Source organism: Lagopus muta, chromosome 5 (assembly GCF_023343835.1).
Source record: "Lagopus muta isolate bLagMut1 chromosome 5, bLagMut1 primary, whole genome shotgun sequence".
Taxonomy (NCBI): domain Eukaryota; kingdom Metazoa; phylum Chordata; class Aves; order Galliformes; family Phasianidae; genus Lagopus; species Lagopus muta.
Window position 1 is genome coordinate 57,680,618 of NC_064437.1, and position 15,540 is coordinate 57,696,157.

General features: G+C 42.5%; 1 protein-coding gene across 22 annotated transcripts in view; it reads left to right on the plus strand.

Moving 5' to 3' along the window:
• The window catches only part of TCF7L2 (transcription factor 7 like 2), a 171,154-nt gene extending 162,531 nt beyond the window's left edge, over positions 1-8,623 (plus strand). For 4 of the 22 annotated variants that reach the window (XM_048945638.1, XM_048945641.1, XM_048945640.1 and 1 more), the window contains exons 12-14: positions 334-384; positions 1,615-1,687; positions 7,153-8,623. In XM_048945638.1, the coding sequence (XP_048801595.1) occupies positions 334-384; positions 1,615-1,687; positions 7,153-7,576 (548 nt within the window). In that variant the 3' untranslated portion in view covers positions 7,577-8,623. The other 18 variants (XM_048945651.1, XM_048945654.1, XM_048945656.1 and 15 more) reach the window with 12 other exon arrangements.
• Positions 8,624-15,540: the final 6,917 nt, after the last annotated feature.

Here is a 15,540-nt window from a genome sequence, read left to right on the forward strand (position 1 = left end):
TTGTGACGTTAGCTGAATTTATTCCTAGTAATTGCAAAGCCTTTAACTGCAGTTCCATAGTTGTAATGCCTATGCCGTTGTTCATAAAGTTGTCTGCTTATTTTACACATATGTGTGCGTGTACGTACGTATGTGTTTGGTATTAATTTGGGCTGTACCTGTGTGTTCTGATGCATGCCTTACAGTGGTAAATCGCACCCATTTTAAATTAAGGAGGTTTGCCATTCTATATAGGAAATTAGAAATACTGCATAGGCAATCTCATAGTCAATTTTGAAGAAGCCCTGACTTAATTTTTTTGAAGCCTTTGTATAATTTGTTCTTTTTTTTCAGAACACAGCGAATGTTTCCTAAATCCTTGCCTTTCACTTCCTCCGATTACAGGTGCTAACGTCATTTTGAGTCATTTAAAATAGTTTATAAACTGCTTTTTAATTTTTTTCCTGCCATTATAGACTTTAACATTAAACACTTATGACATTAAGAAAAAATTACCATCCACACGTTTTTACAGTGTTTATTATCTATATATCTTTATATCTATTATATGTTTGATAGTATTTTTTTTCAGTTTTGCTTTTGTTTTTTTCTTTTTTGTAACAAATGCTATTAAACCGTAATGCAGTAAAAATAACGCAAGAGTTGTACTAACTGTGCAAATTGAATATGCAGTATTTCTTTAAAGAGACTGATAAAGAATGGAAGCAAGTCAGCGATGAACCTCCTTAATCTAATGGCATTTTTCATGGCTCCCACTAAGTCTTCTCACATTAGCATGCAAGCGCATTTTTTTTTATTATTATTTTAGTTTTGGATTTTATTTTATTTTATTTTTTGCCTTTCTCCTCAAGCCTACTCATTGCAATTCACTAGCTGTACTAACTCAGCACCTTGCCATGCTTTACGTTTTATTTTCTGGCTGATACTAACATGCTCATTCCGCAATCTGCTTATTCTTATCCATTCTTTTAAGTACAAATTAATCAAAACAAATAAATTGAATGTTATTCCAAAAGCTGCATTATCCCAGGAGATATAATTTCCTTTTTTTTTTCTTTTTTTTTCTTTTTTTCCTCTTATTTTTATTTCGTATCTGAGTTGAAGAAAAAAGCATGTTCAGGATCTAACTTCCATACTCAGCTTCTTTTCTTCCTTTTTTTCCCACCTCAAAAAAGAAAAAAAAAAAAAAAAAAAAAAAAAAAGAGAATAAAAAAACCCAACCCACACAAATCTTGCCTAAAACATCCTGCTAGACCAGCCACGATGACTTTCCTCTACCTGCTCTTTTAAAAGGGAAAGAAACAGTCCTTTATAAAGGGATACTGCAGCTTTAATTGCAACAGCTAATTTCAAGAGTTGAATAAAAATGTGATTATCACTTTTTTAACTTTTAAATTGAAAGTCATTATTTTGCAATTAATAATGAGGACATTGATTTTTATTCCCTTTTTTATTTTTATTTTTTCCTTATTTTTATCTTTCTCTTTTTTTCTCCCCTTTTCTCTACTCCTCCCTCCCTCTCTCTCTCTCTCTCTCTCTCTCTCTCTCTCTCCCCCTCTCCCCCTTTCTTTTTCCTCTCCCCCTTTCCTGCTCGCTTTTCTTGAACTCATTCAGACCTGAGCGCTCCTAAGAAATGCCGAGCGCGCTTTGGCCTTGATCAACAGAATAACTGGTGCGGCCCCTGCAGGTGTGTATAGTTTTCCCAGACTCGCTATGGCTGATTTGCAGCTGGTTTATTTGGTACTTTCCCCTTTTTTTCCTGCCTTGTTGCTTTGTAGCTCTGTGTTGTGATCTAGAAGACACAAGGGAGTGGGACACTGCCATGAGTTATCGTCTCTCTGAAAGGGTTTTGCTTTTTTTTTTTTTTTTTTTTTTTTCCTTCCAGTTTTTATTTTTTATTTTCCTTCCTCTTTGCTGCTGCTAGCCAAAAACCCACTGTAAAACAGCATCAGCCTTAAGCCTCTCTGATCCCTGGCTCAAACACAGCCCTTTCCTCCCGGCCTCCGCTCCAGGACAGTCACGTTGTCGTGGGCTCCCTCAGCCTGCCCTCACATGGCGCTGAGTGCGGTGCCGATGCCGGACGGACGCACGGCGGTGTTGGACATTTTTGGTTTCGTTTTGGCTCATCGTAAAAGTCCTGTTTCTTTCGTGCCCTTGATGTCAGGGGAGATTACCAAATAAAGCGGAGGTGATTAAAAGCTAAACGTAGCTGTAGCTAAGATTAAGCAGTCCAAATGAGCTCTATCCACCATTGTGTTGTATTTTTTGTGTTTACCTTATGCTAACAGATGCAAATACTCCAAAGAAGTGTCGGGCATTGTTCGGGCTTGACCGACAGAGTTTATGGTGCAAACCATGCAGGTATAATACTACCCATTAGGCCTCTGGGGAAATAAAAGCAATCTGTCCTCTTAGTGCATTCGTGTGATTTTGTTTTTTTAATCTTTTTTCCCCACTCCCCACCTTTCTCTCTCCCACAGCATCAATTGCTAATAATCTTTGATCTTTGGAATTTCTTGCTAATTTAATGCCATTTTTCTCTCTTTCTTTACCAATAACCTCTCCCTGGTGGTAGAACTGGGAACAAGAACGCTTGAAGTGCTTGAAGCTGGCAGTTGTTTTTTTGTTTCTTTCCAGATTGTCAGCAAAAAAAAAGAATGTTTAGCTGGACATCTATATTTTGTCTTTCATTGGGTCTCTGTCCAGTACCTCCAAAGGCTTAAAACGTTTTGGGATCTGCAGCAGTAGTGCTTTTCAAATGATGATAGATATAAAAGCCAGTGTTTACAGCTTATATCGTACTCACTTTTTTTGGTGTTACATGCAGAATTAAACTGCTGCCTCTGGGCTCCTGTGCCTCCATGAGTTTTATGTAGAAATCATTTTTAAACGATCTGATGTCTTTTTTTTTTTTCCTGATTCTGAAAAGACATTTTTTTTCTAAATTTTATCCCAACGTGTGAGCTGTAAACTCCTGAGCTCTAGACAAAACTAATTCCAACTTTAGTAGGACAGTTTCCAGCATTCAAAGGAGTGAAAGACCAGAGAGCCCAAATTTCGACAGCCCATGTTCTACTGGAGTTTAATTCCATGTATGACTCAGTATGTACGTCTTTCTTGGTGGAGGGATACCGAGTAGTTCTTTTCTCATTCCTTTTTCCTTATATGATCGCATTTGGTTAAATTTGTTGTTTCTTTGTTCTGATACAAGCAGTCTTTGAATTTGGAATATTATGATGGTAGGTATTTCAACCCAAACCACACTCTGTGTAGTGATTCCCCCTCCCACATTCTCCCCTCTTACTCATGCCAGTCCCATGTGCTTCATCTCATTTAGAATGTAGATCAGATGTTCATCATATTTTGTGTATGCACGCAGTCTTGTTTGTGCTTAGTGTCGAGGAAAACGTGAATCAAGGGTGGTGTTGTATGTCAAAATACTAGATAAGGCACCAAAATTGTTTTCAGATGATTGTCCTGTTTCAGGCATGCTAGTACTGGGTGTTTTGGGGGCTGACATGTTAGATACCAGCATGTATGTTAAGAAACAAGTTTTAAAAGCTGCTGTTTCTTAAAGCTTAAGGAAAGGAAGAAGAGTTCAAGAGCTGGGTAGGCACCTTCCATGTGTCAGGACTCGAGTCTCATGCTAAGCAAAGGCTTGGATGCTGTGTTTAATCAGGCTTTATTCTGTGGTTAATTTACCAGACACTATCAGCAGATATTTGTGTAGTCTAGAGATACAGTACTGGAAACATGTATGCTGTATGCCATGCACCAGAATGGAGGGCACGTCATGTTTGTGTGGCTCTGTATTTCCTTAGTGGCTTAAGTAAGCATCATACTTTTAAAACTACATTTTATCAGCCAAGGGACTTTTCCTTCAGTCTGTGCAGTGCTTATGTTACACATGAAACTTAAACTCTCTCTTAAATTATGCCTGGTTTTGGCCAGAGATCTTTGCTGCACATTAGTGACAACTTTTTTAGACCAGTTTCAGAATCATTTTTGAGCAGCGTGGCCCCTTTTCAGTGGTAAGGTAGCTTTAGGGTTACTGATACAGTCAGCTTTTTTTTTCTTCTTTTTTTTCTTTTAAAACATAGAGACATTTTATCACTGGGTAGTGTAGGGCATTTCTCTCTTAGTTGTTGTCCTAAGCATTACAACATGGCATTTGATAGCATGGTAGCTTTTTGTAGCGCATCTTAAGTAGATGCTAAAGATGTACAGTTTGCAAATACAAAAAAAAACCTGAGACATCTTTGCTCACAGCAACCCTTGTCATCATCTGTGGCTTTCACTCATGGCAATTGCAGTGTTCTGGGTTTTTCTGATGCTGTCCTAGGGCTTATTTCAATGACAGCATGAGCAGGGTCAGTTCTGTTTGTGCCTGGGGTACTGATGTAGCAGCTGACACTTTCAGAGTGTCACACAAGTGGATAATCCTCACAGTGTGCTTCTAAGGGGGGATATGTAGTATTTTTGTTCCCTCTTTAAGAGCTGCAAAACTGAGGCACAAAACGTTCCTCAGATGTTGACTTATTCCCCTTCACCAGGGTTGCCTGAAGTTGTTCACTTCTGGTAAAATTTGGCTTGCAGGGTTTTGGAGTTGTGCCCATCTATTTATTCTGGCCCACCTAACCCTGTCCCCTACATGACCACAGATAGCACATAGTGAAGATGGAGAAGTGTCCCCCCCGCCTTGAACCAAGATTTGTTTAAATGGCTTTTCAGATTAAAAGTGGCCTCACTGTTTAAGAGTTAAACATGAAACAGAAAGAGAGAAAAAACTCTGCTTCCTCAGTCCTAATCAAATGAACATTGAAGGTAGCAGACCAGAGTTTTCAGTTTTGAGAGCTGTTAATTCTGCAAGCTCAGGAAGTCAGACAGTTCTTTGGTAGCCTGATATAAGTTGGCTCTGCCATGAGAAATTCCTCATTTTGGGCCACAGAACTTAAAACAGTATTAACAAAATCATTTTTAATTCTCTACATACTAGATTCAAACTGTGAATTAGTGAGATAATTAGCTGCCTTGTGGGTTCAGAGCAATCCCGCTGAATGGCTTCCGGAGCAGTGTCAGTGAGGAGGGCAGAGTTTGGGTCTCTGCTTGGAGTGAGAGGAAACCTTGCAGTCTCCAAGTTGAGAAAACCCACCTTTCAATGCAGGTGTCAGCATAGAGTTTTGTGCACATCGCTGTTCTGCTTTGCCATTGGCAGCTGCACAGAAAGTCATAATGTGAATTCTGGATCTGGCAGCATTGCTCAGCTGGAGCTAGGAATTGTGGAGGCAGAGGCCAGGAGCAGCAGAAATGCCCATAGCCATGTGCTAGAGGCTTTCCTTGCTGTTTGTTGTTGGTAGAAGAATTAACAGGTTCTGTTTTGAGCCCACCAAGTTAATTTCTTTCTGTCTTTTAACGTTGCTCTAATAAAGCATGGTTTATAGCCTTTACTTGCTGTCCTCTATCTTTCTTCCTTTCCTTCTTTTTTAACATTTAAGTTGCATGGATGTCTTTAGTTTTTAGCATGTATTTATCTGCAGGCTAACGTGGTTATAACTCTATTAGCCCTAACTCCTTACCTTGCCAGGGGTACATGGAGCAGAGCCCCTGATTCTCTGGAGGAAGGAAGCCACAACCCTGATCTGCACTAAAGCAGGTGGAAAGATGGGGTTCTGGTCTGCGACTCCCTTCCTGGCTATGGGACATCTAGTGCCAGGCTCAAGCTGGTTAGATCTCCCATGCAGCTGAGAAATGTCCAGTCCCAGTGCCTAGGATTGACCCAATGCTATATATAGGGGAGCATAGTGACTACCAGAGTTGGAAGTATGTCAAAGCACATGCATGGGGAGTTTCACACAATGATGTTCAGCATTGGTGCCACACTTTGGAGATTCTCCTGATGAAGTTGCTGAGCTGGTGAGAAAGGTGTCCATGCTCCTTCATGTTGGTGGCTTTGAGCTGAGCGTCCAAAGTTTCTGTGGCAGAGCTGCTTTAGACAGATGTGGTCAAATACGTTGGGCTGTGAGAACATGGTCAGCACTTCCCCAGAAAGTGCTTGAGCAGAAGGACTGGAGAGCTGTCCGTAGGAGGGTCAGGGTGGCCACTCAGTGTCATTCTCCCAGATGCTTCAGTTGTTTGCCTCATTATTTTTGTCTTGCTGCTTGAACTGTCATGCAGACACTTGGCAAGAGAGGTGGTGTGAGACTGTCATCTGTTTTCATTGCTCCTTTACATTATTAAGGGGACAGAGGGAGGAGAAAAGATTTATTGGGTCACTTACGTGGAGGTGAACTTGTAAGACTCTCATATTCCCTGGTGTGAAATAAATTCCCCATGTTGCTCCTTACCTTTGTGCCTGTCGTCGTGCTCCTCACCCACTGAAATTGGATTCCACTGAAGTGACAAGGATGGCCTCTCAGAGGAAAATTCCCCCAATGCAGACAAGCAGCTTCCCAAATCTACCACTCTGCCTTAAACCAAAAAGTAAAACTGAGTCAATTTAAAGCCACAACCTGCAGGCCATACAACCAGTTATTCTTGTTATTTTGGATCATACTCTGTTTATCCTGTTCTTTTTCTGGTTTTCCTTCTGTTTGATTTGTTGTTTTGTTTTTATTTCCCCTCTCTCATTCTCTCTATTATATTCCTCCTGTCTGACTCTGACCTTTCTGGATTTGGTGTGGTTCTTAACAGAGGAGAAAGCGAGGAGTTTAGGTTGCAGCAGTCTGGCCTCCCAGGGCAGAGCATCGTAAGAGCGGCCAGGTGATGCAGGGTAGAGAGCCCCTTTGAGGTGGCTTGAGATACATTCAACATATCCAGGGCTTTTATTTCCTAAAGATATGTTTTTTATTTTTTGAGAGGAAAATTGAGTCTGTAGATCAGCACAGTGGGCTTGAAAAACTTGCTATATCCAGTTTTGTAATTCTGAAAGTCAGTAAATAGGGCAAGGAGGCGGCCCGAAGAGGAGAGGGATGAAGAGGCAATGGGTGCAGCCTTTCCAAATCTGTTAGCCCAGGGAGGGCTGAGCGGACGGGGCACCGTGGCCGCCTGCCAGCCCCAGGATGGTGCACAGGGCCGGGCCCAAGGCCCCGTGCTGTAGCTGTCTGCGTCGGCATCTCTGCCTTCATTCACAGATAACTCTCTCCCTGTTTCTAGGAGAAAAAAAAAGTGCGTTCGCTACATACAAGGTGAAGGCAGCTGCGTCAGCCCACCCTCTTCAGATGGAAGCTTACTAGACTCTCCTCCGTCCTCCCCCGCCATGCTCGCCTCCCCCTCCAGAGACTCGAAACCACAGACTGAACAAACGCAACCCCTCTCGCTCTCCCTGAAGCCCGACCCGCTGGCGCACCTGGTCATGATGCCGCCGCCATCCTCGCTCGTCCTCGCCGAGAGCGCTGCGAGCAAGCCCGGCGCCCTGCCTGCCGCCAGCTGCCCCAACGGGGCCCTGGACCACGCGCCGGCCGCCCTCCCGCCGGCCACATCCCTCGCACAGCCCTCCACCTCCTCCTTACATTCCCACAGCTCGCTGGTGGGGCCACAGCCCCAGCCGCTCTCCCTCGTAACCAAGTCCTTAGAATAGCTTTAGCCTCTGTCGCCCTTTCGGTTTCCTTCGGGGGGGTTGGATTCTGTTGGGATTTGGGTTTTGTTTTGTTTTGTTTGTTTTTCTTTTTTTTTAATTTTTTTTTCTTTTTTTCTTTTCGTCCTCCTCCTCCTCGTCGTCGTCGTCCACCGTTCGTCGTCGTTTCTCGGTTTCGTTTCCAGTTTGTGCCACATGGCTACATTAGTTGATGTTTTATCGAGTTCATTGGTCAATATTTGACCCATTCTTATTTCAATTTCTCCTTTTTAAATATGTAGATGAGAAAAGCCTCATGATTCTGCCAAAATTTTTATCAACAGCTGTTTAAAGTCTTTGTAGCGTTTAAAAAATATATATATATACATAATTGTTATGTAGTTCCAATAGCTTAGTTTTAAAGACTGATTTTAAAAATTAAAAAAAAGAAAAAAAAAAGAAAAGAAAAAAAAAAAGAAGCAATTTTGAAGCAGCCCTTGCCGGAGGCATTGGTTCTTTATTATTTGTATTAAATACGAGCTTGCGAACCAATCATTTTACATCTGGTTTTTAAACCTTGAAGGGCACGGTGAATGCAGTGCCGCTACTACTTCTTTTTTTTTTTTTTCCTTCCTCGTGTGAAACAACCTTTATTGTGATGTTACTTGTTATTGTTTAAATGTACAGAAACAAAGGGTTAAAAAAAAAATGTGTTAATATACCTTGTTCCATGGTGTTGTTCTTTTTGGGGGAGGGAACGCTACTCAACAATTAAAAGTATCACAACGCTATTGGACCAGTAGTATTTATTGCTTTAGAAATTGCTTGTTGTATCTGTATGTTGTCCCTTTTTAAATGGTTTTTTTCCTCTTTTTTTTTCTTGAAACATTGTATAAAGTTTTTTGGTTGTTTTTTTTTGTTTGTTTGTTTTTTTGCCCTTAGCGTAAGCATCTTATATATAACAACTCATTTGTACAAGGTTTTTAAGTTTATATATAAATGTGTATATATATATTTTTTCCAGGATTTTTTTTTTTTTGACTTCCTTTTGTGATTTATTTTTTTTTTTTTCTGTATGAAACACAGTTGCCACCAAACGGACATTCGCAGACGCGTTTTCCAAGGATCAATAGTGTAAAAAAGATAGAAATCGCTTTAAAAGCCATCACAGAAACACACACACGAAATAAAGAGACTTGAAAACCGAGCAAGGGAATTTTTCACAACACTGTTTGAAAATTAGCAAGGTCCAAGTGTGTCCCGTTCAGAACTGCAGCTGGATCCCCTGCGGCATTAGGACTTTAGGCTGTGTGCAAAATCTCCATGTGCCAAAATTCTCAGTGACTTTTAAACTTTCTCCCGACAACTTTATTATTTTATTATTATTATTTTTTTTAATGCTGTAATTTTTTTGTTCATCATGTTTTGCTGTGATGTTACATAGGTAGATATGTATGTAGTTTTAATGTCACCTATAACAGACGTGTTTGGTAGCAGATTGTCCGGAAAGCATTTAAAATGAAGAGGTATAAACCCTTAAGGGCCAAATTCTGTATATTAGATTATTCATAAAAGGAAAATCAGACTGCCACTTTTATGTACACTTACTACATACAGGTAGGTAGCAAACTTAAAACATAAAAAAAAAAAAAATCTAGGCATGTTGATGTTGCAAAAAACGCTGTATAAAGCTGAAAAATTGTTCATCTGTTCATTCAGTGCCATTGTAGTTGACATGAAGCGATTGTAAAACTGTCTCAGATTTTTCTCTGGTTTATTAAGATGCTAACTATAACATTTTTTGTGAATACTTTGAATGTTTCCTAACAGTTGTGATGTTACTGTTCCGTTTTATGCTCTTATTCCGATTTTCATTTTTAATGGTTTGGAAGCCATTTTTTGTAATGAATAAATGTTCATGCTGTACAGTATCTGTAGCATGCAGTTCTGGATTAATAAAAGCAACTTAGTATGTGCAGAGAACGACTTGTCAACTCATTTATGCATTGACTGCATTTCACTCAGGCCCAAAAGATTGACGGGCAGGTAGCTCTGCTCACACCAGGTCCTGCTGCTGCCCCAGCCTGCAACCCGTATGTGCATTTTGCACCAGCCCTCTCCCTGCCCAGCACACGTTTGTGTGAGCAGCAGTAGTTACAAATGCATTTGATTTCAAATATGAATTCAAGTTTGATTTTATTTACATACGATTTGGCAAAAGGCAAATAGCATGTGAGTGAAGTCATGTTGTCCTTCCAGTTTGACCCTGACTAGGAGACGGGAGACTGGGGCTGGTGATGCCTTATTTAAAACTAAAGATCCCAATGCAGGACTGATGCAATCTAAAGGTCAGTCAGGAGAGCTCAGGAAGCCCAGACTGTCAGAATGCTGGTGCTGTTCTTAGGGTTTATCTTCCCTATAGAATTTGTCCCATTTCTGCAATTATTTATTCTTAGGCAGTGAGCCCTTACAGCTCAGCAGAGCACTGTGCACCCAGCAATCCCCTTAACTGCAGAAATTCCTGTAGGTGCTACACGATGATACTATATGCCTCTGTGCATTCAAAAACTTTTATGAAATGGTTGGTTTGCTTGTTTATTTCAGTGTAAGAGTAGGGACTTTAGTTTCATCATTTCCAGGAATGTCTCACATGTGGATGTCACTGTGGCCTCAGGCATGGAAAATCTCAGCTGTAACAATTTCTACACTGGCACTCGATGGAGAAGTCTGCCAACGGGAACGCTCTGCCGCCGCACTCGAGTTGTACTTTTCTTCAGTCTTGGTGAGCTCTGCGGGAAGGGTAAGTGTGCTTCCTCCTGCGGGGAAACAGAGGCACAGAGCGGTGATTTTTTGTGGGGTTTAGTTGCTTTCCAAGGCAGAGGAAAAGGAAGCACCTGAAATACCTGTGCCCCACCTCCATTGATGGAACCACAGCGGTGTGCTGGCTACAGAAGGAATTTGCTTTGCAGAGAGGCAGGGAGGCAGGGAGATGAGTGAAGAACTTCATGTTCAAACAGGCTATATAGCACTTCCTATTCTACTGCCTTGTTTAAGGACTGGTCTTCAAAACCAGGGTCAGGTATGTAAACATGATGGTTGTCCCAGGCCCCCTCCCTTCAGCCCCTCAGGGCTCACACGCAGTATAAAGGCAATGGGACCGTCGTTGGGGAAAATGGTATCACCCTCATACTTTCAAAACGTGCAAGATGCTAAATTTTGCTGTTGTTGGTAGCCAGGAAATTGAACACGATGCTCAAATTACTCTCCCACTACTTAAGGTTTCTGGAGAATATATTTTTCCTTCTCTTAAACGTTTTGACTCTTACTAGAACGTGGCCATCCATCAGCCAGACAGATGTGCTGCGTCTCTGCTGGGGATAACTGCTCTCTTCTAATGTAAAACATAGTGCTCCGGGGAGAACTTTGAATACCATGATTCAAAGGAGACACCATCAAGGTATGATTCATGTGCTCAGCAAAATGGTGTGTTCTTTGCTTGCTGCATTATTAGTGAGCAGAATCCAAAAACACCGTTCCTGGACAAATTGGTTTTCCTTCTGCATATTGGTTGAAAGATACACTGAACAGAGCTCATAAGTGGTGGAAAGCTCAAGCTGGAACCCTTGTATGCCGCGGAGAACAATTGTGTATTCTTTGGAAAGCAACTGGTTGGGTTTCAGCAGGTTGTGCATTGGCTGTGTCCCTTGAGGGGCTGGTGCCTCCTGACTGGCCTCCAAATTCCCATACTCAGAACTCCCAGGTGGAGGCAAAGCTTTGGGGCAGAGCAGGGCCAAGGCTGGCTGCAGGAATGTACCCTGGTCCCCTCTTTGCCCCCAGAGTGGTGTGTGGGGCATGCTGGCATGCTCTGTCCTCACATGAGTTGCCATGGGATAGTGTGGGGCCCAGCATAGAGCAGGCAATTCACTGCAGGTATTGCTTCCATCTGTTTTTATGGGATAAGGCAAGGAAGCAAGTCAGTGTATTTCATGTTCAGGAGGCATTTATTTTCCATTAGCTTTGTAAATCTCATTTTTCACTTAGTGTATGGAATTTTAAAAAGTTTAAGCAATTGCTGACTCAATAAACCAGTGCCACATGGTTTTAAGCTTTGCTTAGATGAAAAAGAAATAATAAGAAAAGGAAAGGGAAGGCAGGAAAAAAAAAAAAAAGAGCAGTCTGTAGAGTCCAATTCATTTCATTAAGCCCTATAAAGATGTAAAGAGAACTCGTGATATAATGGCTGCGTCGGCCACTGCAACAAGCGCAAAAGCGAGCAATAATAGCAACAAAAATGAATGTGTGTGACAACACTACCCAGCTATGTCTTGCATGCATATCAGAATGCTTTGCCACCTGAGACTGCATAAAGACTTTGGATGCTGTGCTGGGAGACGTGCTGGAGCTGAAGACCAAATTCAACCCAGCATAAATGCAGGGAGCTTCAGTGATCTATGTTAGATAGGAAGGAGAAGTTCCTACAGCACTGAAACTATGAATATGCCAATGTGCACAGTGACTGTGGCAATTGTTGGATTAGGAGTAGGGCTGGGCAAGCATTCTGACATTCATTTCGAGATCTTCTTGGAAGACATATTGAGATTTTCAAGGCAGATCAGCGACAGCTAAACGCATCCCAACAGCTTGTCATTGTCAATGATGCCATCACATATATTAGGACTTACCTACCAGTCTCTGGACTGAATTTCTCCAGGGATCAATACAAAATGTTCTCTAATGGCTTACACCCATGTTTGAAAATTTTCTCTCTCTCCCTTTTTTTTTTTTTTTCTAAAGGTTGTAATTGCACTGAATTTGGAAGGTGCTGGTCCAGACTTCTAAGACAGTGGAGATCACGAAGCCATGCTTTCCATTCAACTGTTTGGACCATCTCCTGATAACTCGTGAAACTTCCTGCATTTTGAACCAGATTAGATAGTGGCAGTGAAATTCCCAGAGACGATAAAATCCCTGTGAATTCCAGGGAAATCTCTGCCGGCACTGAGAAGAGGGCTTCCAGATCCACTGCTGCAGAACAGGCTGGGAGAGATCAGCTGCTATCCATCCCCCTCTGGCAGCATCCGGATGGCCAATTATCACACATCTACTTCTGGACCAGCATCTGTGCTCTCCTGCCCAACTGGCAGGCCAAGAAGATTAGGTAGGAGACATGGAGAGCATTGGGGTGCTGGAGGGAACAAGGGACATGGGAGAGAGTTAGAGCTATGGGGAAAAGAGGAAATATTGCAGCTGGAATATGCAACATTATGTAAGATTGCAGTGAGGAAGCAAGGGGAGGAGAAGGATGACGGGGAGATAAGAGACACATCTGCAGGACGCTGCGCCTCACTCACATTACTGCTCACAGAGTAGAGCCGCTCTGAAAAATAGAAGCAGTGGTGTCACAGTTCCTCATGCCCTCACTTCAAGCTGGCTGCTTGCATGCATTCCCAGCAACCCAGCTGGGTTTGTGTAGCAAGAAGGCACTTCTTTTTTTTCTACCCCAAATAACAGAGATAAGAAAAGACTGTCATCTTATGTGCAAACAGGCCCATTTGTAGTAGCTGGTTCCCAGACATTAGCAAGCACCCTGGTTTTAATCTTCCCCCCAGAACATCTTTGCCACTGTATTTTGTGTTCCCTTTCGAAAATGCTGCTGGGGTATTTTTGGACCTAACTATGTCTTTTAAATCCACTCCCTGCTCCCAGCCCCCGCTGCCTCCCTGCCTTCTCCTCCTTCAAACTTATATAATGGCACATTATACAAAATAGCAAAGCAGGTGGTATTTTTAAAGACAGTGAGTGAGCATTTTTTTGGCCTAAATTTGGAATGAAACAGATGGATTTTAAGACTCTGCTTTTTCTATGAATAGTAACCGTTGTTCTCCACTGCCTTAAACACCAGTTTCAAGACCACCTCCAGCAACCAATCAGCACTCTGTTATTTAATTATAACAAAATTCTTAGCTCTGTCTGCTGCTGCATGGGCAAGTGGGGGGCACTGGATCAACTTCTGGAGCCAGGCAGACTTGCCAACAATAATTTTCCTTTTCCCAGAGGGCCTAGGGGGCCTGGAGCGGGTTCCAAGTTCCTCCTAAACTGGCTGTTCAGTTTGGGCTCCCTGACAGAGTGCTTGAAAAGGGTTATAGAAAGGCAGATAAATGCACTTCTTGTTGCAAGCTTCCCTGACAAGCCAGGCCTCCAGAACAGTGATCTCATTCCTGCCTCATTATTAGTGGTGCCAGATTTTTTCCATTAACAGGTAATTGAGTCGAAACTAAAATAAGCAAAGTTTGTTTTATCCAGTGCGTTTTCTTGCTTGCTTGTGAAAGAAAAACACTTTAGAGAGGAGTTTGCTTTTAATGTTCACGGCAATGTATTTACATCCTAGAGATTCCTCCCTGCTCTAGTGTAATTAACCTGACTGGTCTTTTTGTTATTGTTGTTTTGATTTTAAAGCACAGACATTGGTGAGGCTTAATTCTTTTTCTAATGGCTCGAGCTCCTGGGGAGCAGCAGGGCTGAATCTCAGCCCTGTGCAGGGCTGTGCCGTGATCCTGTGTGTGTGTCTGTACCACATGGCTGCCTTACCCCCAGCTGCTGGGATGGAGCAGGAGCAGCAGCACAACTGGACGGTGCTGTGCACCAGCACCAGGCTCACAGGGATCTCTCCCGTCCAGTGGGGCTGTGGGATGAGCCAGTGCCCTTCTCTCCTGCCCATGAAGTCTTGCTGAAGAGCAGCACTCCAGCCAGAGCCAAGCAACCATTCAGAGCCAGCAGTTTCAGGCTTCCCTTGGTAGCCACTGGGCCACCTCCTCCTCTTCCTTTGCTGCAGAGCCGGGCCTTCAAAGAGTTGGCCTTTCTGTTTTACTTCATACTTCATTCTCTCCTAAAAAGATAAAAGCAGGCAAACTCAAACTTTGAGGTCAAGTTCATAATTGTTTTGAACAGGAATTTCAAATACTGTCTCTTCCTCTGGGCAGGTATCACAGGGTCTGACAGGCACAGGCACAAGAGCACTTGAACACATCCCCTCTAAAGCAGAATTTAAGGTCCTTTTTGTTTCATTTTGTTTAAATGCAGAACTTTGGGAGTTCCCATCTGCAGGATTTAGCAGTCTTTTATCCCCTGAATGCTGAGGTTTTGCTAGCAGCGAGGCTGCAGGATGGATAAGGCATGTGACTGGAACCCATCGCCCTGCCTGAAATGAAGGGTCCATGTGGGCAGGACACGTGTACAAAGCAGCAGACCAGAAAATCATAGGATCATAGAACGTCCTGGGTTGGAAGGGACCTTAAAGATCATCAAAGTCCAACCCCCTGCCATGGGCCTGGTTGCCAGCCACCAGATCAGGCTGCCCAGGCGATGGCTGAAACAAGAAAAAAAAAAGAAAGATGCCTAAATTCCAGCTCTTATTCTCTGCAGTAAGCATGCTCACATCCTGCACAGCAAGTACAGAGTTGCCACAGCAGCAGAAGATGTAATTCCCTCTTCAGTCATTCATTCCAATGTATTTGTTTCCCACTGGATTCTCTGGAGTACTCCTCGTTATACCAATGATGTATCCTATTTCCCTGTTCACTGCATTATTTTTGCTGAAACAGCCAAGTGGCTTGCTTTTATAAACTCGTTTGCATCATGAGAAGTGACAAAGAATTTGGATTAGTGAAAAAAACAATGAAGAAAGCGGCTTCACACCAAATTGTTCTAAGAGATGATCTTTTCCTTTTCCTACCCTCTTTAAATATTTAAGTCAACACCAATGAACAGATACCACTCATGTCTAGGATATGGACTGCACATAACCAGCTGATACCCAGTATTTTGCCAGGGAACAGCAGGGTCCCTCCCTTGGTGCCCCATCTCAGGAAGGTGGTAGCTGTGCAGCAAGCTGTGGATTCCTTTCATTCCAAGGGAAAAGAGTCTGTGTAAAACTGCCTTACCTTCAGCTTTTGAAGCCAAAACAACCAGTAGCTACTACTGAAAACTCT